General features: G+C 40.9%; 1 protein-coding gene across 1 annotated transcript in view; it reads left to right on the plus strand.

Moving 5' to 3' along the window:
• The first annotated feature begins 628 nt into the window (after positions 1 to 628).
• SRGAP1 (SLIT-ROBO Rho GTPase activating protein 1) overlaps positions 629 to 23,677 on the plus strand; it is a 413,075-nt gene continuing 390,026 nt past the window's right edge. The window contains exon 1 of the mRNA XM_069229120.1: positions 629 to 1,502. Within this exon, the coding sequence (XP_069085221.1) occupies positions 1,436 to 1,502 (67 nt within the window). The 5' untranslated portion in view covers positions 629 to 1,435. The remainder of the gene's footprint in view (positions 1,503 to 23,677) is intronic.

Here is a 23,677-nt window from a genome sequence, read left to right on the forward strand (position 1 = left end):
TGAGCTTTAATGAAGTTGCCACCTGCACTGTTTACTCAGGACAGGGACAGTTTTCTTGCGAACAATTCACTGGGTCACATTATTATGGTTTCCATCCCATACAACCATATAATCATATAGCTGTTCTTCATAATTTTCCCAATGTTGCCAGAATGCCATCCGAAATCGAGTTGTCGACCAAACACGTGATGGCGCTTGTGCTGCTGCACAGGACATGAATTTTACCTGCAGGTCAATCGCCCACTGAAAGTGAAGTTAGTTTGTGTTATACGAGTAGACCTCACTATGTTGGGGGTTACAGAGGGCAACCGGAGCTGGATGTGTGATTTCTAATATTAGTACGGCTGGATGCATGTATTTTTTAGAGGATAGAGTTCGCTGCGATGAAGGAGTCTGCACGAGAATATCAGGTAATTCAGTTGATGGGGAGCATCACACCTCTTGGGGAAGCACTAAATAGCTTACAGCAGCCGAGCGCTCTAAGTTGTTTCGGCCTTCTACGCAAATACTAGCAGGCAGCCCCATCCGTGTGCACTGCCCGCAGCAGTTAACTCAGCTGCTGAGGGACAGCACAACCCCCGTTATTTCCAGCGGGAGCAGATGAGGTGTGACCCCGCATGTGCGCCGCGGCATCGGCCGCCTCAGCTGCTGGTAGGAGGCTGCAGCCCTTCCCACTGAGAGCCGGCGCGCTCCTTCTCCTGCTCATTTCCATGCAGAGCCGCGGCTGAGGAAAGACCGGCCCCTCCGCGCCCCCTTCCTCGCCCTGGAAACCGAGGAGCAGTTCTTCCCATTGACAAGAAGCTGCGCCTCCTTCCTGGTGTGCCTGCTCCGGCGCAGCCCTCCCCCCGCCCATGCACCGGCAGGCCGGGATCCGCAGCCCCTTCCTTCCCTTCCCGTGGGCCGGGGCACATGCCTTTCAGCGGTGCTGCGCCCCTCGCACGCAAGGGGGCATAGGCTGCGCGTGCCCGTGAAGAGCGAGGGTCCGCGCCCCCTCGGGAGGGCTTGAACGCAGCCAGCTGCCTCCTCTGAGGATAAGGTTGCCCTGGGCTGGGGCAGGAGCTGCGAGCCTGACGCCGCACCCCCTGACCCTAGCTCGGCCTGCCCCGGACTACAGACACAACGAACGCCTCCCCGTGCCCGCCCCGGACCTGCAGCCAGGAAGGGCATTAGCCGGACTTCCACTCAGCAGCTCCGAACAATGAGCGGGTTTGAAACAACGTGAGAAGCGCAAACCTGGGAGGAAAAACTGGAACTCGGAGACTTTTTGTGTGTTTTTTTTCATTTATTTTCCTGCTGTCGTGATGGCTCTTACCAGCCCACGTCCTTTCTTCTGAACAGATCTCCACCTGAAGCAGTTGAAAAACTCAATTAAAAGCTGCTTACCCACCCCTCGTTTTTTTTCTACAATTTGGGAATTGAACAAAAAATCGGGAAAATGTCGACGCCCGTCAGGTTCAAAAAGGACAAAGAGATCATAGCGGAGTACGAGACTCAAGTGAAAGGTAAATTGCATGTGAGTGGGTGATGTTTGCTAGCCTGCCCCTATCCACCCAGGATGCATGGTCGGGGCAGCAGGCACCAGCTGCAATAATATCTCACTCATTTGCCTGTTCTACGCGTGCTGATCAAAGCCGGTTCCCGGGCGTGCAGCCATGGGGGCGGGGTGAGCTGCGTATCATACCCTCTCAGCTGCGGAGGTTTTATTTCCCAGGTAGGGGAAACAGAGGTGCGTTTGTTGATTGTATGGTTTGCTTCAGACAAAACGATCGATTTAATCTGCTTGGGCAACAGTGAGACGAACGAGAAACGCCATGCCAATTCAATGAATGGGCAGCATCTCTTAGGGTATTGTTATTGCATTCTGCATCCCAATAATGCAGAACACAGTTTGACTTACATATTTTAACCCGCATACTTTTCAGGGTGATGGGAGCTACCAGCTAAAAATGTTTCTCATTTCTCTGCCCATCTCTTTATGTTATAGATCTCTATAATGTAAACTCTCAATGGTGTCCTACCTGCCCTTAATGTAGAGCAAATGCAGCATCCCACAAGGAGGATTGGTTAGCAAGCTTGAAAGCGCTTTGCTTTGATGTGGCTTATTTATTGTTTGTTCTTGTAGGAGTGGTTCGTGGACATATATTAATTGCTAGGTTTTGCAAGGGTGGGGATTGCCACGTGAAGTCGAGTCCACTATTTCAACCTTTGTGCTTATTTTTTTTACTGTTTGTTCATATGTGAAAATAGAAGGGATATGATGGGGCAGCCGCCAGGGCGTCTTCTCATATCAATGAAACGCCCCAAAATATCGATTGGGCGGAGTCTCGGCTCAGAAAGCGAGAACAATATCGGCTTTGTTCAAGATGCCCCTTGGTGAGTTGTAAAGTTCCCCCCAGAGGCTTTGAAGCACCCCAGTGAAGCCTGGTAGATGCGTGCACGCTTCGTATTCACAGTATTTTGTCTCCACTTTCTAACGTGCAGTGGCCTGCGCTCGAGTGTTGTGCTGTGCGAGTGACCATCACGCCAGGGCTCATTGTGCGCTCTTGCGGATGTTCCTCGGCGAGGAATGCTCCCAGTCTTCCTTCATCTCTAGAGGTGCGGTTGTCATAATAGAACAACCCTTAGTTTTACAAAAGCCGCCCTTAGAATTCCACCCTTATACGATATGTATATATCATTAGTAACCTGCCCTTTGGGAGAGATGTCTACCCCAGGCGATAGGTTTAAAAATGCCATTCTCGTTCAAATGTATATATTACATCCCGGGCTGTCGCTTCACTGCTGTCTAGCTAGGGTTCACAACGTAAACTATTGTTTTTTGTATATCATTTCCGACCCCCTGTGATACCCAAAACACTCTAGCAGCACTACACACGTATATGCAGGATGCATTCATTCACGTATATGCAGGATGCATTCATTCACGATGCATTCATTCATTAAATAGCAACCGTACAGTGGGATTCTTCCATCGATTGCTTCTTCTCATGTAGTGTTTTTTCGCTTTAGATCTAATATCCTGTTGACTTTCGAACTGCAGACATCTTTTTTTCTTTTTTTTTGCATTTTGTGTTGTCATAAAAAAAACGCTGTCTGTCTGAACTTGCTGCTACCAAAGAATCCTAAGTGTCTTGGATCAGCACTGCATGAATTTCATACTGAAGTCCACAGCAGTGTTTCTGAAACATAGTTGCAGGAATAGCCTGACATTATTACTCACTCCAGGCCCCCTGGGGCAAATAACCTTTCCACTGCAGATGAGCTATGAGCTCAGCCCATGCTAGTCTGGGAGCAAATCTCATATATAACATCACGGGCAGGCTGAAATTAATACAGCATACGCTGACAGCCAGTGTCTAGTTTCTGACCTAAATATTTTATTGTGCAACCCGGTGAGCTGGCACACAGGTAGTCTAGAATGGGACTGTCGGCTGTTCATCACTGAATGATCTTGGTATGCTTTCTTTAGCACCTTTTAATGTAATCTCAGTTTTTTCTCTTAAAGTTTGTGTTTTATCACTTCGCTTTTTTTGTCGTGCTTTACTTGTGTTTCTGTAAAAACCATAGTTAGTAGGTTGTTCTTAAAATACTATATACGTGCCGTACAACACTGATAATGGCAGTAGTATAAGTAGTGTGGACTCGAATGTAACACAGAACGTCACAATCAGAACACCACAAGGAGATTTTAAATACCGGCTTTGACAATGAGTAATGGAGGCCCACGGGCTAGGTGTATGCATTTGGGTTTTCTGAGCCACTTTTTACCCTTCCTTGGGTTTCATACAGCAACCTCTGGTTATAAGAGCGGTCTTCAACTGAAAGAGACATACCAAATACCCCACAATCCCGACTTGAATTCCTCAGAAGACCTTAGACACACCTAGTACACCTCTCTCACACAAGAGATTGCTACACAGTTCTCTCCCACAGCACCAACTGCAGAGGCCAGTTTCATCATTTACAGAACAGAATAGGCAACACTGATCTCACTGAAAATACCAACACCACGCCATCGTGCATCCCACATTACACAGATGGTATTTTCTTACTCCAGTACACTACCAAACACAAATAGAACACCACCCCCTGTCATCCCTAGACCCAATGAAAAAATGCTCATGCAATCGTAATCCAAAAACAACACATTAGAAATATAATTTTGGGCAGATAACAACACAATATGCAATGTCTCAATATGGACAGACATATGATGGACATCATGCATATCCTTAACCGACTCTCCTGCCAGCGGGCAGACAACTCCAGGAAGAAGAGGCTAAGTGGAAGGGCCCATCGGCATATTCCTGTCCCACCCAAACATAGAAACATGTAACACTCCAAGCTAGCTAGACCAAACAGCCGTCCAGTGACTCTACTGACTTGTAGCTGGTTATTCTCCATCAATGTCCGCACCCTGAGATTCATTTTGCGTTTCCTGTTGCTTCACCATACTGTTTAGGCTTTTCACGCCATTGACTGTTCCATTAACTCAAAGAGCTACTCCTTTTCGATGACCTTCAAAACATCACTTCTCGCCTACTGTTCCACATCATTTCCCTTCATGCAATGTGTGACATTTCATGTGGCTGCATTGAATGTTAGGTGTCAATAGGCAGAGGATGCGTCCAGCTTTTTAGAATTCATGTCTCACTTTTTGATTCCCATGGGGATGTGAGGCCTTTCAAATATCTTCATATGTAACCTTTAGTTTCTTTGGGAGGCACTGGAATGAAGACCAATCAATGCTTCTGCTGCTCATCCCTCTGTATTCGTTGAATGGGCCTGAGAGTCTTTGAATACTCTGCAGCCTGTTATTCATCTGCATCTTGACTGATTATACTGCAGTATCTTTCATCTCGAGGCTGATTCATTTACATGTGGGGCACTGTTTTAACAATTGAGGCATAGTATAATATTTGAGCCAGATTTCCGGCTGGGCACTGTAGGCACATGCAGGGGTGCCAGTGCCCAAGAGGTTTCAAGGCATCTGCTGCTTGCTCCAAAACGCTGAGAAGGATAGCATTTTATTGTCATAGTGGTTCCTCTTCTGGGGAAAAGTGAACGGGAAGTGTTACAGATGAGCTGTTCAGTTTTTATCTCAGCAGATTTTTTTGGGCAGCCAATACAAGCAGGTTATGTGCATTCACTAGTGTAATGGACAGCACTTCATTTAAGCAGGTGGATGCAGGTGGGGCCCATCGGCACTCATTTATGGGGGTCCGCACTTTTTTTCACTCATGAGGCTTTAATCCAGAGCAATAGAGAGAAACACACAAAAGAGGAAAGAAGGAAGAAGAGAAAGACAGAAAAACAGCGACATTAGAAAGCAGAGATGAAAAAGGACCCACAAGAGGCAGACAAAGGGGAGAAGAGTCTGGGTGAGGAATAAAAAAATGCTTGAGGTGGAATCCAATCTACACAACAATAGTATGTGGCTCCCCAACTTTCGATAGTGACGGAGGCCATGGACGCCTGAGAAAAGCTAGGGCCTGCCACTTTTTCTCTTGCAAATTAAGCACAGGTAATGGAGCTGCCCGAGGACAGGAGCCAATGAGAACATGAAGATTTCACCAGCCCAATAATATCTATGGCATAAATATATCTGTTCATCCAAAATTCTTTTCTGATTCCACTTTAATAGACCTACATACAGGTATTGCTTTTAAAGTGTTTTTTGTTGTTAGTGGCTTAAGCTCTAATATTTGAATGCATGTGTTTAAGGTGTTGAATGGCAAAGGCTGGAAACAGCTCAAAAGGAAGAGTAAATATCCAGGCCTAGAGCTAATGACAATTTGGAATGGTAAATGGTCAGCGATGAGTCTTTAGTAGCAGCTATTTAAGTGAGTAGAAATAAACTATGGAAATGGGAAAATGTGCGTAGTGAAAGCACAAAATAAGCGAAAGTCAGAAATCAAAGCCAATATCATAGAAAGTACAAAGTGACCTAAATTCTGACAACAGAAGTAATATCGTTTGACACAAAAGTGAATGGTGCTCCATCACGAGGAGGGATAGTGTACTACCGGAGCATCTCGTTTTTAATTACGTCCTGCAAAGATATCGATTGTAGGATAGCAAGTTCCATTGTATCAGTTAGGTAAGTATAGGAATATAAATGTAGATTATGTATCTTATCTACATTATGTACTTACCATCACATAGTTATACCCAAGGTAAGTAGATGTGGAGTTAACAATACTAAATCTTACCGTGACACCATAGTGGTACTTTACATTAAGTATTTCTATGGGACGATGTTGTTGTGCTTGATATTCCCACATACAAACAAGAAGAAATACAAGGTTTAGAACATTGCATAAATGTTGGAACTCGTGATTGATGCCAACGATTCAGGAAGTTTACGAAAAAAATAGGGTCACCCTTAATGTGATCTGATTACAGACCTAAAGTAACAAAAGATGATTCCCGCAGGCAAATGATTTGCATAGAAGTTATCTATGTTTGTAATGAAGTCACACTAGTTATTCGTTGAAATAGTGGACATACTAAGGTACAGCACAGGAGGCTTAAATTGGTTGATCCGTATTAAAATGGAATAAAGCGGACACATGACAATGGATGATAGCGCAATATATAATATACATATGCAAACAATATGCATACAAAATGGGACTCACACAGGACAAAATAAAGACACGTTTTAAAAACTCACCTAGCGCCCAAACACTCGCCAACATTTTCTCTCCAGAAAGACAGTAAAAGAGGCAGATCATCACCAGGGTAGAGCAAGTTACTTATATATCCTAACACAGTTTTTGGGATGTCCTTAATATTGTGAAACAGCAGGCTTATTAAACATTTATGCTAATGCCATAACATTATACATTATTTATTTACAATTGGAATCATACCTTCACATTGTATCGCTCTTGTCAATAACTGTATAGTAAGTGCTGATCAATTTCAGACAACTACACTATAGTTACTCACGTCCATAGTTTACACAGCTCAATTCATTTTATATCAATGTCGATTTTTGCGAGTGCACAAGTTGTGTGTTTAGAGCAAAGTGATATTGTACACTTCAAATATTACTCCATAGTTTTACATAGTTCAACCCGTTAAATGTTCATAAACATGTACCGCAGCATTGCTGCTAAGTGTGCTCTGTATAAAAAACACCTTCACTCATTTTTACGAGTACGAAATTCACTGAGAAAACTCAGCTCTGTAAAGAAGACAGCCCACTAACAAACCAGCTACCTCTCCCGTCAGTTGTTGTTTCTGTGCTTGTCTTTAACCCTCTACAGCGCCTTTTGGAAGGGTTCGTGCTATAGAAATACCACATAGTCATAACAATATTTTTGTAATTCGAGCAAATAGACGTTCAGCATTCCAGATATGCTCAGATCATGGAGATTATGCTGCTGCCTCTAAATTTTGTCCTAAAATGCATTTATAATTCGAACACGGATGAGGTTTTCAATCGGGTGCCTGTGGAGATCAACATACAGGACAATACTTATCACCTGGCTTTTCAGCTGTTATCACTTTGATGATCTTCTGGAAATGCAGTTAGAGACGTAAACAACACAGATATCCAGCTGTGAAAGACAGTTTGAACATATTGCTTGAGAAGAGAAGTACATTGTTCATAACACATGTAGGGATCATGTAAAATGTGTAGGTGTCTGCTTATGGCGTGGTTGCACGGAGCCAAGAAACACACAAGGCTACACGCCAAAAGAAGAAAGTCATGGTAGGCGGTGGAGTGAGACCATGGTGCGTGGGAGGGAGGAATAGGAGTATCTACTTATGATGGACAATGGGAAGTTAAGGAGTAGAAAAGGAGTAGAAAAGAATATGTAGGGAGAGCAAAAAGGAAAATTAGATTTAATTTTCATGAGTGTTGAAATGCAACAGATGAAATCTGGAAATTTAAGCAGTAGCTGCGTTGAGCCTTAAATCAAAATGCACTTAGTTAAACTAGTCCCCATTACAAATTACATTTTTTGATGCAAGGTTCCTCATCCAAAGTGAGATATCTGTTCATCAAATTAAATGAGATGACTTAAGATCGATCCTTTAAGGCCTGCTTGATTCCGCTGTCTGGGATGCTAGCAGCTCTCTATAAATCCCCAGGATGCCTTTAGATCCTTTACTATGGCGTGCTCTGGATTGATAGCACCTGCAATCAAACTTTTTGTTGCTATGTATGTAAGCTGTGCACATCTTTTTTTCCAGATGATTAAGCATAAGATTCCTGCCAAAGTACACATGCGAGTTTAGATTAAACGAATAACTGTATTCAGGTTCGACCCATCATTGATAAAGAATGGTTGAGTTGTTGTTTCAATGTCGTATTTCTGAACATGGCACATTTCCTTCACAGAACGAAAGACAGTACATTTAGTTTAATGCCTGTAAAATAAAAATTGCTGAAAAGCCACCTTAATGTTTGGAATCCTTGCCCCGTGTAAGGTAATCCTTAACAAGTGCAAGTGAGTTCAAAGCTTGTGAATCCTGTTCAGCCTTCATACAGGCACCCCAACAACCGCTGACAAGAAGGTTGAAAAAATAGCTTGCGACTAAAATGAACAGAAGATGCTGGAAGTAATTGAGATAAAGCCCAGTGTGTGCAGATTAAGTACTTTAAAGAAAGGTGAATCGTAAATGGTCAATAGATGTGTGGCACAGATCAGGAGGAGTGCAACCAAAGTGGAGGGTGTTCTGTCCCACCACTCCTGGATAAAACAGCAGCTCCTAGGTGCTCTGAAGACCATTCACGAAGCTGTTGTCTAATTCTTCTCAATTGCTGACAGGTTTTGGTCAAATAGGGACTAGAGCAGTACAGTGAATGGGAGACAGTATTTCTCTGCTTTCTTTTGCGTCATTGGCTTGCTTGAATTCCTCTAGCATCGCACGTCCTAGAGCTGCTTCTTTTCCCACAGATACTCCATGTTCTCCATGTTTCCATGATTTCCTTTGCATCATTGATTGCGAGAAAATTTGAATCATCCATCAATTCTAACTAAACAGTCCTTCTAAATAGGACTAGTTAAGACTGATCAGGGCACAGTAGCCCTGTAAGTGTCTATCCCTCCCGATGTAACCTGTGGGAGTTTGTGGACCGTCAGAAGCCTAGAACAGTTAGTATTGCTTTAAGAATACTTTCGGCCTCTGATCCCACTTCTCCATGCGTATATTTGTAGAACACCAGCCTCGCACGCCCTTTATAAGGACACAAACAACTTGTTGTGTATCATTGATGGAAACCATATTTTAATTGTAGATTTAGTAGAGTAATCCGATGATTAGTCCCAGTGTTAAGATGTGTGTATCCATTGTGAGACAGTGAAGAAGGAGCTATTAAGATCCAAGGAGTGCCATTTCACATAGGATAGAAACTATACAAGAACATAGTGGAAGGCAGCAATGTGCCCACAAGTGCATTTAATGTAAAAGGAGCTGTCAAAATTAAGTGAAACGTAAAGAGGGAAGTGACTGGGTGAAGTGAGATTTGGTTCAATTTATCAGTTAATGCATCTTTAAACAAGCTTGAAGACAGATGCCTATGTTGAGGAATTTGTGAAGGTGTTGTAGTAGCTAGGAGGTAAAAAAGTTCAAGATTTTCTGAAGATGGAGATGTGAGTTCAGGATTTTCTGAAGATGGCCTCTGAATGTTAGAAAGATTGACAGCAGAGATTTAATTCAAATTCAGTGATGCAAATAGACAAGGGAGAATCCCTCGCAAGAGTTAAAATAGCAGAGACTAGTGTGAAGGCATAGTATGTGATGTTGAGCTCACTTTTCAGGTGCAATATTTAGAGATATCATCTGCATTTGTTGGCAGTGATACAAGTGGAAAATGGAACCTAAAGAATGACTGTTCGCTTATGGGCAAAGATATGGGAAATATAGGTGTGAGGGATAGCAGAAACATTTGTTTATCTATTGCAGTGTCTTGCCTAGTACCAACCTTCTTCCTTAATGGGCACTTCGTGACTCTTCTATATTTAGATAATAGCAGGTGGTAATCATTACATGTGAGATGGACTTGAGGTAGGCAACAAATAGTGATTGAGTCTGTGTTATGAGCATCAGATTCCAGTCAAGTGGCTTCCAATTCCATTGACCTCAAGGTGAAACATTTGAAAGGGACGAGAAGGAGGATGCAATTTGACTGAACCAGCTCTGTTCTCCTACATGCACCCCATTGCATGTTGGTTAGCAGACGTTTGTTCTTTCAGATGGAAGGCCTGGGACTCTTTCACAGCGGTCCCACTTTGTACTTGATGGAAAGAATAAGACATGGTTTGTAAATGTTTTCAGGAGAGGAAAGTACGAGTCCCGCATCTGATTGTGGTGCAACTGAATCTTCTTTTGAGACACACACCAGAAAAGAGTGTGGTTCTCTGTGGCAGACAATAACTTCTCTTCAGGTACGGGCGATGTCTTACCACAACCATCGATTTCCCGACCTTTCTAATGATGCGCTGAAGGCAACAGTGAGATGTTCTGAGATGTTCTGTTGTGTGCTGGCAATAAAGCAGTAACTTAGAAATGTCCTTTGTGTTGAAAACCGCAGTACAGTTTGCATTTCCTCGTACATTTTTGCACTATATTGTTGCTTTAAGTGTGTTAAATGGAAACAAGGGTTTGTTTAGGTAATAACTTAATAGTTATGTAAACCTACCGGAAGCGAGTTGTAATGAATGATTGTACTCTGGAAGAAAGCTTTTGATTTATATAACTATTAAAATACTTTACCTAATTCATAAGAATTGTAACGTGACTAATGATTATGTGGATAATTCAGTAATGGCCGGAGGCAATGAAAATAAAAGTTTTATTTTTTCAGTAAGGATATACAGGTTGAAAATAGAGAACAGGAAAGTGTAGCTTGGAGGGAAATGGAGAAGGCAACGTCTGGATGATGTCAGTGTGTGAGTAATAAGAAAGGCCAAGAAAAAGGTACCCATTGCGTTAAAGGAAATAAAGGGCAAAGCTCTGTAGTATGTTCAAGAGGCTCGAACCTGGGCTAAGCATTGATTCCAGGATTTTGAAGTACTGGCAGAAAGCATGTAAGATAACTCCAGATCAAGACAAGCCCCCATTTTCACTTTGTAGTGTTAGTAGTAGAAGTTATGGGAGGCCAGCATAAGAAGAGAAATAACTTGTTTTTACTTGGTCCTCCTTTCTCTGGTTTTGACATTTTTATAAGTACCACTACATATCTCAAAGACTGTGCATTTCTCGACCTTGAGAGCTAGAAAGGAATTCATTGTGCCTGTGAGCTGCTGGTTATAAGGTGTTCTCAGCAGTGAGTGCTCGCTTCACTCAGATATTTCACTGTTTCAAAACTATCTTGTTTGAATTAATGTTTTGGACTTAACATCCACCTAAACCAGAATGCTTCTGCTTTCTTAATGCATTATATTAGGAGGCACAACTTAAAATATAATTTTGAAAGAATTTGAATCGGAGGAGTCTTGCTATACCTAGTGTGGTAAATGTACCTTGTGCAGGTCTGGATGAGACGCTGTTACCCTGTCCTGGTTTACTGAAGTGCAGTCCACCGCTGTGATCAACATGTTGATTCCACCTCTTCCCATGTGCCTCAAGACCAGTTGGTCAAATTCCAACTGTCTGACGTCGATATGACTCATATGAAATATAGTACCTTGTTGCCCCTGACAGGAGGAATTCTGTAAGCCTCAAGTGGTCTTATGGCAGGGAAATGCAAGCAAGTTCTCAGAAGCGAATGTGTCAGTGATTGGATTATGCAGAACTTGCAGAAAGAGTTTATTAGTTCTACTCCCTAGATTAAACATAGTTTTCAATCTACACATAATATATATATATATACACAAATGAAAAAAAATAGAAAACGTTCAGAAATGACAACCTCTTTTTCATTATATAATATTGAATTTGTGCTTACCTAGTTACCTTACAATTGCTTTGTCAACATCCTTGACCTGGGAACAGCTTTTGTCTGCACCCAAAGCAAGTTCTTTAATCCATTTGTCTCAAGAACTGTGTCCTAATTCATATGAAGATCTTTTGTACTTGTGTTTCTTAGGGCGTCTAAAAGACATTCTTCCCTACTCTAGAAAGGTCTCGATAGTGCATGTTTGTGTTGTATCATTCTTGAAGTGGCACAGTTTCCAAAAATCTAATATTTGAAATATCAAGATCAGATCAACTCACAAGTAACTGTCACTGTTAATGGCTAAGAGGTTTTGCTGCATCCTGTATGCAGAATATCAACCCCAGTGTAATTTTAAAATTGAAAATCTAAGGAATAGACTTTAGCAATCTACCTTTTGAGACTGAGTGAGGATTAGTTTTGAAAAATATGTTTCCAAGTTGTTATATTCATGGAAAAGAGGCTTGGACTTTGCTGAGTCTTTCATCTGGACAATGTCCACCAATCAAGTTTGTTCACAACTTTTCTCACAACTGGAAAATTATTAAACCAACATATGTTTCACCTCGTACCTTCCTAATATTGGAAGACATTTGCACATTTGCTTCACATGTGCATTATCTTACTAACTTGAAAATTAAAAATCAACCACAGATTAGCCATTTTAAACATCATAATTGTATATAGCTCTGTAATTGAGTTTGCAAAGGTAGATTGATGCTGATCCTGCCGTACAAACAATTCATTTTCAACCATTGGGGGAGTGGATGCTGCTGTTGGACCTAATGCTGCTTATTGACAGCCTGGGTGGTACACAAATACTCTGGTATGATCTGACTGTCAGAGGTGGATTGCAAAGACAGGTTCCTCTGGGGTGTAAAGCTACCACCCCACAAATCCACTAATACTAGCAGGCGTCCTTGCAGGAAATGTTTGCGGTTCTGGAGGCAGGGGGGCAGCGAGATCTGACTGACTGGAAGGCTCCCTGCCACCAATGACATTGTGACTTTTGAAGCCTCATCTCAAAAGGAAATATACGGGAACATTATTGTATAACTTTTAAGATCCAATTGTTGACCCCATTATTAAGCCTTCTGAAGTAAAGTACTTTTTTGATTTCAACAAAGTGTTTTTTTTTTTTTTTAATTCAAGCCTAAACTTCAGCGTCTGACTTAGTGCTTTAAAGCAGCAAGCGTTTTGTGTTTTTTACAGACCGTGCAGGGTGTCGAAGAATTGTCCACGCACCAGTTAGAGTTGCTCATCATCTGATAGAGTGAGGGGTGACTCCGAAGGCGGCAGCGTGCACAGCTGTAAAACCATACTTGAGTGGGGTCATTATTGCCATTCCGGTGGAGGGGAAATCCTCTCCAATCTGTGCCTCTGTGAATAGGTATGTTGCTGACTAGCAAGCCGCGTGCAAAGCTCCTCGCTCGTCTGACTGGCCAGCATGGGTAGCCGGATCAGCCCTTGTAGATGACGTAGTTCATTTTATTCAGGATACATCGCGCAGAGTCATCTTGGAATACAGATTGTGCTGTGAAAGGGCAGCATGGATTAATGTGGATGAGTGAGCGTTGACGTAATATCGCCAGCCTACTGAGTACACTCACTTTCATTCTGCCTGGCGCATTATTTAGGGATTCCAGCTGTCAGTAAATTAACCGTGAGTGTCCAGTATCATGTCATTGCTTGCTGCACTGGGCACGCATTATCCCGTATGCAGGAAATGTGGGTATGTGAAACTCTGGGGTCTGTATGAAGTTCTGCACACCTGCTCTGGAGCAATTGCATTGACCTTTAAAATGTAATCAGGAGATGCAGATTTGGGTTGAAAGAGAGCATCTGATCTGTGGCTGCTTGGGCACTTTCCTTTGGGTGGCTTGTTCGGAAAATGTACTGATGCTGATCTCTGCATCAAGCGCAATACTTATGCACTGGAGAATTATTTGCATTTCACCTTCATAATGTGAGACTGCGCTTCCAGATTTACTTTTATAATCACCTGGAACAGTTATAGCTTGGTTACTCAGATCCCACCTTCCTTATCCTAATGCACTCTATTTGCGGCTAAGCTACCATCCTTGGTATACATTCAAAAGTTTAGAAACGCCACGCTTTGCATGGCCTACAACCTCTGAGGTGGTTGCTACACTTCAATTCCTCCTTTGACTCTCATTAGCATCAAGTGTTAAAATCAACATTTTTGCCCTCCTTTACACATGACGTTATGGCACTATTTTTCTAGAAAGGGCTTCCTGTAGAACTCTTGGCTCGTCCACCAGGGCCCTTTTAAGTCCCCACTTCCTGGTGGAGGGCAATAAGGGATCGATTCTCCTGAGCCTGAAAACTCAGGTGATGAAACTTGGCCAGTGATGCCTTAAGACACCTAGAGACGCGACCTGAATACCAGAGAGACCTTTTGCTTCCTTTCTTTGTTAATGAGGTAATTGGAGTACATCTTGGGTACCCAGTACTTGACCAGCTACAATATTCAGCATTCAGAGAGCGTTACCACGTGGTGTGCCCTATAAAGTTGGCTGGTTGCAAGTCAGTTACTCACACATCAGCTCCTCAGTTTGCTCTTTCATCACACACTGTGAGGAACATGCTGATGATCTGTGTATTCTTTTTTGAAGTTAGGAATATTAATGTTTTCATATGAGAGCTCACTTCACCTGGCGGGGTTTTGAAGCCATTGATACATTTTGTGCAACCAGAACATTCTAAAAGAATCTGTTTTGAGTAAATTGTTAGACAGTCCCTTGATAAACGTGTGGCTGTGTAGATTTGTTTACGTATTTACTGGCGTGTCACCTGGGGCCACTTCAGAACAATATATTACTGTTGCACGCAAATAATAGGCTAGTGATTACTGATGGATGTGGTTGCAATGTACACAGTACATTTCCAACCACATCAATCAGTACATCCACATTACTCTGGGGTGAAACAGGGCCTCTGGCGTCTGTGGTCGAAACGGTGACATATTAAATCTAAGTTTCTGATCGTAAGGGGTAGTTCCGAGAAAGCTGCATATACGCCAATGCCTCAATTATTTATTTACTATCTATATATTTATACAGTTTTCTAAAGCACAAGCATGAACCAAAGGTGTTAGAGCTCTTTCCACAGATGAGGACAAGAGATTACAAACTGAACCAGCTGAGAAATAACAAAAATAGGATGGGCAATCAAGGAAGCAATCAATTTAATGTGATTAGGGAATCCGGTATAAGAAATACAGTAGTGGAATGAAAAGTCCAATATAATATGTACAAAAAGATATTAAAAGAGGACATAAATCCTTAACTGCAACTAAGTGAAACAGAAGCCATGCACCCAGAGAATGGTGAGGAGGAAATAGCAGCTCAACAGGGGATTGTCGACAAATAATTGGGAAACCAGTTTAACTTCAGCTAAAATTGAAATTTCTTTGGAAGCCACGATACTTCAGCTTTTCTTAAAGATGGCCAAAGAAGTTAGTGTTGTGGAATCTCAGGGTAGAGAATTTCAAACTCTTGTTGCACCAACCGAGAAAGATTTTGCCATAGTTGGATTTATCCGGGTAGTCGGAGTGATGCCAGAATAGGAACGGATCTCTTTTCTAGAGTGCCTTGGTTGCTGCTTCTCAACGTTTGCTTGAGTAGAACTGTTTGAAGAGTTTTTTTTTTTCTGAAGATGAGGTGGTTTTGGGTGAAGAAGGATGTGATGGGGTCAACACCGAGTCTAGTACTTTGATGCATTTGTTTCTGTACATTTGCTGTTTGCTCATCTGTTAGTTCAATATTTCCTCTATGTAGAATACAGCCTTCTTTGAGTATTTAGAGCACACTCGTCAGAACTGGTTGTGCCTTGTGCCATTAACTTTAAATTTGTTTTGAGATCCACGTACTCCTTCGCGAGGATTTGATGGAGGCTTGCTAGTATTACAAGATGCAACTCATTCTAACTGCCTGATTTAGCAAAGCTTGAATGTTTGTACCAGTGATCAATGTACATTTTGGTAGGGGTTGGAGATTGTAAGTCTTAGTCACAGTTTATACCCAGATCTAATCGGTGTGTTTGGGCACTGGGCATTGAGTTAGAGGCTCAGCACTTTGACATTTCAAAGTGTGATTTGTAGTAAGTAGGAAAAATGTATTGATTGGTACTTAGCAAACTGATGTTCCAGAGCGCAGAGTATAGAGGAAGAGTACATAAGACTGAAGGCAGGCATGATGGGAATTCACTAAGAGGCTGCTTCACAATCGAGGATAGAATTAGGGGATGCAGGGGAAAATTGGGAAAATGGAAGTTGACATTGCCATATGCCCTTTTTGCGGAAGAGGCATTGCTGTACAAAGCAATGGCACGGCTTAATTGAGTGGTGTGATACAAGAATTCTTAAAAGTCGAACACAAGAGATTAGTTTGCAACAAAGAGTGATGTTCATTGGAGAGCGCAATCTGCGTGGCCATTGAGGATGCAAGTAAAGTGATTGCTCGGCAGCGGAGGATGGTTGTACTGTTCAGCGATGGCAAGGGTGAGAACAGTGAAGAGATATATGTTGTGAAGTATTTGTGTTGTGGGAATACGTGCTTAAATTACTTTATTGTGTTAGACTTCTCAGCCGTTTAAAAGGTAAAACAAGCCCCTCGTAAAAGTCATTTATGGTAGAAGCAAACATAGGATTGTTTTTGAGGAATGTGATTAAAACTGTGAGTAGTTCTGTCATCCTTTTCTATATTCATTGTCAATTAACAATTTATTGTCTGAAAGTGCAGGCAGCCTTGCGCGTGCTCAGGTGCTGGATCACTAATTCAGTGAATGTGGAGGTGGGCAGGAGGACTATGTTTAATTAGTTTTGGGAACTCTGAAGCACACTGGAAGCTTTTAGTAATGGGCTAATTTATCAAATGCGCTTTGCCAATTGTGTGCCTTTGACAGAAAACTTTAATATATAAGGCTTTAGGAGTATTCTGATCTTCTGCCTCGGGTTTTAATAATAATCATTTATTATTTTTTTCTTCTGGGTAGTGTATGAATTACAATAGTGTACTTTATCATCTTTGATTTGTAACAGTTTGTGATGGAAAAGGCACATATAGTCAAAAGGCGATGGTTTTTACACCGCTTTCTTCAACCATGAGCGTATTTTTCGTAGCATTTGTTGTACACTTTTTTGGAATGTCAATAAGTGTTAGTCTAAGGTCTAGTCTGGGAGCAGACCTTCCATTTATAGTTTGTATTTTTGTGCATACCTACAAAAAGCAGATGTGCTTAGAGATCAATTATATTTTTTAATGGAGGCTTCTTAGTGAAACTTTGCACAGTCCACTTTTTTGTGTCTCTGTTCTCTGGCAGCAGCAGAATGAATTGTGCATAAAAGATAGTGAAATGTGTTAATAGTAAGCAACATGCTCTAAACGTATCACTTTAATGTAGCTGGCGGATAGATTAGTTTCTTGTTTAAAAAGAAAAACAAAACCGATTTTACTAGGCCTCAGTAAGTCTGTCTCGGTTAGGTTGCCTCAGTCCAGATACACACATGTCACAATGAAAGCAGACTTCCAAGTGTTATTCCACCAAAGTCTAGTACTCAATTCAAACTCTGGAACTTATGGGTCTTTGGGAATGCAAAATAACGCCCTTTGAAAAGTAAGGTCCACCTTAACTGTGGTAATGGGTGATTTGATTTATGGTTCATCTTGAATGTTCAGTAGGCACCATAACGCACTTATAAAGGATTAGTATACGATCACCTGCGCCTCAGAATCCATCTCAAGAAACTTATATTGTATAGAAGGCAAAAACATGGTGCCCTAAATCGTACTTCAACCAGCTCTAGTTTCTAATTCAACCCTCAATTCATATTTTAAGGCGTCAGTTTCTCTAATGTTAAATTTCTATTGCATTGTAAATGAACACGCAAACAATTTTCATTTCACCCACTGAATTTTCAAATGATCCTGATTCTGCAGCACACAAAATAGCAAAGGTTTCTCAGTTTCACATACTCACGTCTATGAAGTGATTTGTAAAAAACATAATTAGTTGAAAATAGATTGTCCAGGATTTTGAGTTACCCTACAGTCACTTTAAATATCACACTGATGATTAATTTTACAATAGCATTTACAGACTTTTGTATCTTCAAATTATACTGTGAACTCTTACATTTGGCAGTGTAGGATTTTGAAAACCTCAAGGAACTAAACATCTTATTCAAACTGGTTCAGAGTTCCTAGGCAAGCCAGCTTCACACTAAAGAGATTGAGACTGAATTTGCAGTTGTTGGTTGCTGGTTGAACGTGTGGAACTTGCATCTTTATTTAGTTAAAAATGCTTTTTGTTTAATGAATTTGGCCACCACTGTTGTTTTTTGAAAAAATTTGTTTATATATCGGCTGTCAATTTTCTTGGAACATATTTGGTAGCTCAGAGCATGTATTCTGTGTTATAAATTTGTAACTAGACTATTATATTTTGCACTTAGCTTCTTGAGTAGAAAGAACAGTCTGTTATTTTCTTTAAAAGTCAGCACTACTTTTTAATGCACTTTTATTCTGCACTTTTGATCCAGAAATATGTTTTACATTCCGTGGTGTATTATGATGTTCCGGGCAATGAAAACCAAATTGAGTGTTTTGTAGACCACCACATGCCTCATAAGGGAGCCTCGGGGTGCTTCAGCAGCCATAAGTAGAAAAGTGAGAAGGCTTCTATAAGAGGGCTTATATTTAATAAATGCACAAAAAAGAGGAAGGCTGAGGTTGTATCATGTTTCAGGAACCAATGTGCCCCAGGACCTTCTTAAACTTGCCGTGATCCTCTTCCCGTGGCAGGGTGATGAGGATCAAATTGCAAAGCAAAGATCCCTGAATAGCAAGGGTCCTTCTTTCTACTAATTGTTTTAAGATGTGGAACTGTTATTTGGTTATTTTTGTAACTTTATTTTTGGTTTGCAAGTTCCTAAAAACATACTTCATGCATTCATAACAATTCCAGCATGTCAGTAAAGACACCACCCTAGTTAATTAAACTTTCCCCCGTAAACCATTTTAATTTGGGTTCAGTAAATGTATAAAACTAAGTTGATTACATTGTTAAAAATCAGATTTTTCAACTTATGTAAGGCTGGAGGTGATGGGGCGGGTTGATTCATTCATTATGTAATGAGACATTTTCCAATCCACAAGGAGACACACCAATGTATTTAAAAAGGTTAATTATTGGTTACAGAGTTGAAGAACTTTGGTCCCACGTGCTCATGACCACAAGTGAGTTTGAAAGAAACATTAAGCACACAATAAAAATGACTTATGTTTTATCTCTGACCGTGATTTTATGCTTCTTTCCAAAGAATCAATTTATGACTTATTCTTTCTCCCCAATTATTATAGCTTAACCTCCTATAGTATCTAACATGGGTTACGTCACAAAAAGTTACAATCAGTATTTGACTATTTTTTTATTTATCAGACATAAATGTAATGGGGATGTGATGCTTGGTGGTAGTAAAATCCATTTGTCATTTCCATGGTATGGGTGAAAAGTTTCCAAAACATCTTCTGTGTATTTCCCCATAATAATTATCTTAAGGACAAGATTTTTAAAATGAATGTTCCAACAAACACTCTATTTGTAAAATAGGGAAGGCTTATCTTTTGACTGCTTTAGGTCCTTTAACCAGGAATGCACTGTGTTGTAAAGAAATTGTTAGAATTTTCTATCGAAATATTTTGCACCATAATGTTGGTCCAAAACAATTTTGGTATTGTCTAAATTCGTTTTCAGATTATGTGAATAAGGGCCCACTATTGTTTTATGCGTTATTTTAGCATCTACTCCTATGATATACGATGTGTGCTCCATTTTGTTCTGCTAAGGCCATCATGATGATTTATCAAATCTACTAATAAAACCCTGATTGGAAAATATATAATCTCAGATTTGCATGAGTGAAAGACATACAAACGTCATATGTTCTGGTAACGTATAACAATGTCTTCTATCACAGCGCAGGCTCTTCTGTGCCCCGTCACTTTCAATCCTGGTTTCAGATATGAAGCTTCATAAAAGTTGCTTTATTTTTTTAAGAAGACCGTCAAAACCTCTTATGCTGTCAACTATTGATAATGCAGAATCCAGAAAAGAGTGCATATTTGGCAGTAAAATTCTTTATCATATTGTAATTTGAGGATCGAAGGAGATGGCCATGAAAAATAGAAACCCAGGGATTTTAGAGTAAAGAATCTGCATGGGAGAAGGATTAGCATGTCAGAAGTGTGAAGAGCCAAAACTACATCAGGATCGAAAATGGAGAGGATCTGCATTGTGATCAATTTTAATATCTGAACAAAACAAGTGCTTCCTGGATAGATGGTTGAAATAAGCAGCTTTTTGGCAAAAATAGGGAGGTTATTCTGATGGTGTATATTCAAGAAAACCAAAAGAAAGAAAGTCTGCAGAAGTTTATTTGAACCACAAGCTCTGACAGTCATGTTCACAGTGAAGAGCATGAAGGGAACTTTTAAAACCCATAAAGAGAGTGAAAGTAACATCAATGGTTTTGTGTGTCCTTTATCTTGAAACAATAGCCATTTCCTACAAAACGTTGGAAAGACACATGAGCTATTCCTCGAAGAAAAGAGTAACTTTAGAAGTCATACACTTAAGGATATTTTTTCTTGGAATTTACTAAAAAGTAATCTGAAACTAAATCCACTAGTTTGGAAGTACATTTAAGATATTTCACTTGTGCTTTATTGCAATATGTATTCTAGGAATAGGACATTCTTGGGCTTAATTTGCTGTTTTTGAGATCTCACCTACAGAGAGCTTGTAGCCGTCTGTTGTTGAAAGACCTACTCTGGACCTTACCAAAGCTCACAGTTGAAATTGGGCAAGCCCGTTGCTTTTGATTGGTAGGCTTTCTTGTCACTCTCAGGCAGCATGGTGCTTTGCTTCTTATTTGATGGCTTTCCTTCCACTTGCGTTTGTCCTTCCCCTGAAGTATAGCATCTTTACCATCCTTTCGACTCAGTTGTATCCTTCCACTGCTCGCATTCAGGTAAATAAATAAGTTTTAGTTTTGCTTTCAGCACTCGTTGAGGGTGCATGTGTTTTCTTGCTCTTTCCCTTGCATGCTGCCCCTCAACACAAATACTCGCCCCCTGATATATGCACCATGTTGCTTTCTCCTCCCCAGCTCGTTCTTTGCTTCTCCTAGCTCAGCTTCTTTTTTTCTAATTCCCTCCCTCCACTTGAAGCTCCTGTGTTGCTCTCCTGCCCACTCCCTGTTGTGTCTCCTGCCCATGTTACCTTCTTCACCATCAGCTCCTACATTTCTTCCTCCCCCATCTCTCTACAGTCCTTTACAAAAGAACATGTTTTTTCTGCTATTTGGTGACCCGCCAGTTTGTTTTTTTAAAGGAACTTCCCTGCATAGTTTTTTTTAATTGACCACTTCAAGTGTCGTTCACCATCTTGGAACAAGTAAATAGTAAAAAATAAAATTGTGGTGGTGTTATGATGTATGAACGCGCATGCGTGATTAAGATGGGCTGTAGTACCATCATAATGTGTATGCGCATGCGAGTACCAGTTGTAGCACTCAGTTTTCAATAATTTTCACCCAATGGTGCAAAGCATTGGCAAAAAGTATTTCCTTTTGCCAATGCTCCATAGCATCGACAGAATGCTTTGGCAAAGCCCATAGGTTGAAAAGGTGTAAACTATTGCCTTTGCGGTTGTGTTTTTAAAAAAGCAAATTTAATTATACCCACACTTATATAGAGGAAGCAGTGGGAAATGTCATTGTAACCCTAGTTGTTGTAGCAGCCCGGCCTCCGTTAAGGATAGAGGTAGTTAACATATTTACATCAAGCAGCATATTAATGCGCATCATTACATTCATGGGTCCGTTTTATTTTAAGGTAATGATGCCATTCATTCTGTGTTCATCTTTGGAATAGTAGGCAAAATACTTTGTTATGTGGTAATTGGTAACTCCTTTCTCTTAACCCTGGAAGTCCTATACAAATTAGTTGTTGTTTTTCTGCAGCAGTACTGAGTTGGGTAATCACAGCATCAGTAAAATGTAAATTAATATTTAAAATGTTGGTTTCTTTTAGGGCCCTAGTTTCCCGTTTCCAGGTTGTGGTTAGTTGGATGAGGTAGTGAGTAATGAATGTATAGAACAATTCGACTTGAAATGCTTCTTAGACACACACAATGTATGTAACTTTTATTTTTGTTTAACTAGATGACATAGCTCTATATAGACCTATGTTAAAATATTCCGTTTTTGTAGTGTATTGGAGTGGAAAGTTCAACTTTATATTTGTGTGTCAATGTCAGGCAGCCCTCATTGAAACTTGAAACATTGAGAGTTGTGAGATCATCCTTGGGTTTGAGTGGCGTGAGATCCGTAATCTGTGTTTTAAAAAAAAATATATATATTCAAATCCTAATAATATATTTATCATGAGTACATGTTTTCACAGTACATTGTATGCATTGTCCTACTGGGGTAAGAGGACCTCTTTAGAAGAACTTTCCTCCATAAAGAACCTGCACAAATCTGCCCTACCTCTCCTAATGGATCTTCGCATTGCCTGAGGTCATGGAATGGGGAGAAACCTTTGAGGAATCTGGCAGACATGCCTGACAAGTAGCTTTACCAGCAGAGCACTGGATATCTCTATATAGCCGGGGCACCATCACTCGCACATCGCCAGGCAGCATGGTGCCCATGCGCCTAGTGGTGGACAAGGTTCAACACAGGACATCACTTTGCTGCTCCTCCCCCTACCTTTCCCTACTGCCTCATGGGGCTTGGCCGCTCCACACGGCATTGCCATTGCTGGTAAAAGGTCCTTCTGCTCTGTGGGTGTGGCTGCTGCGCGCCCTTTTTCACCAAAGGCTTTTTCTACTCCTAGTTTATACCTCAAGCAATATATAAACAAACTCTTATTGAAATTGGGCCATTTGGAAGACAATTTTGTCTCACCAAGAGAAGATGAGCTGAGGTCACTTAGGAAGCCATGACCGGGGAGGAGGGGGAGAGGGGAGGAAATAAGCATGTTCCCTAGATTTCATTTATCTGAGTCAGGGCAACACAACTCGTTTGAGTTTTAAAAGAATGCAATTCACCTCTTCAAATTATCCCAGTAATTCACAGAAAAACAGGTTTCATCCTTGCTGCATTATGAACATATTGCAAAGTATTCTTACAGTCAAATCTGTACATAAATTGTTTCAGTACGATCAAAAAGAATCCATTTCATCAGTGCTAGCCAAAAGGTATTTGTACAGTCAAAGGAATTGAATAACAAAATCCCAACTTAATGAAAAGAGTTCATAAATTGTCTTGGTACAATTTGAAGGAGGTTGATTGCATAAATCCCAGCCGACACGTGTTTCGTCCTCTGGATTTCCTCAGGGCTCTTTTCGTGTCTTGTAAGTTAGCGTGGAATCCATGAAGGGGAATGTAGTCTACTCATTTTATAAAATGAAATCCAAGCATTTAAGTGCTGGAAAAAGAAAGTGGGGATGGTAAGGGCCAGTACATAGGGGTTAAATAGTCAACTGATAAAGCAAGAAAAACTGAGAAGTTGGGAAAAAAGAAACAGCAGTGAGAACGAAAAGGAACAGTACAAGATAGGTTTGTAAGTGTGCAGGAGGGGGCTTTGGGGTGTTATTACACAGTGTTAACAAAAACAGGGCGATAACAGGCGGGGGGAGAGCACAACCTAGAAATCTACTCAGTAAGATGAGATGGAACACTCACTGAGAAAG

This window comes from Pleurodeles waltl, chromosome 4_1 (assembly GCF_031143425.1).
Source record: "Pleurodeles waltl isolate 20211129_DDA chromosome 4_1, aPleWal1.hap1.20221129, whole genome shotgun sequence".
In the NCBI taxonomy this organism is placed as follows: domain Eukaryota; kingdom Metazoa; phylum Chordata; class Amphibia; order Caudata; family Salamandridae; genus Pleurodeles; species Pleurodeles waltl.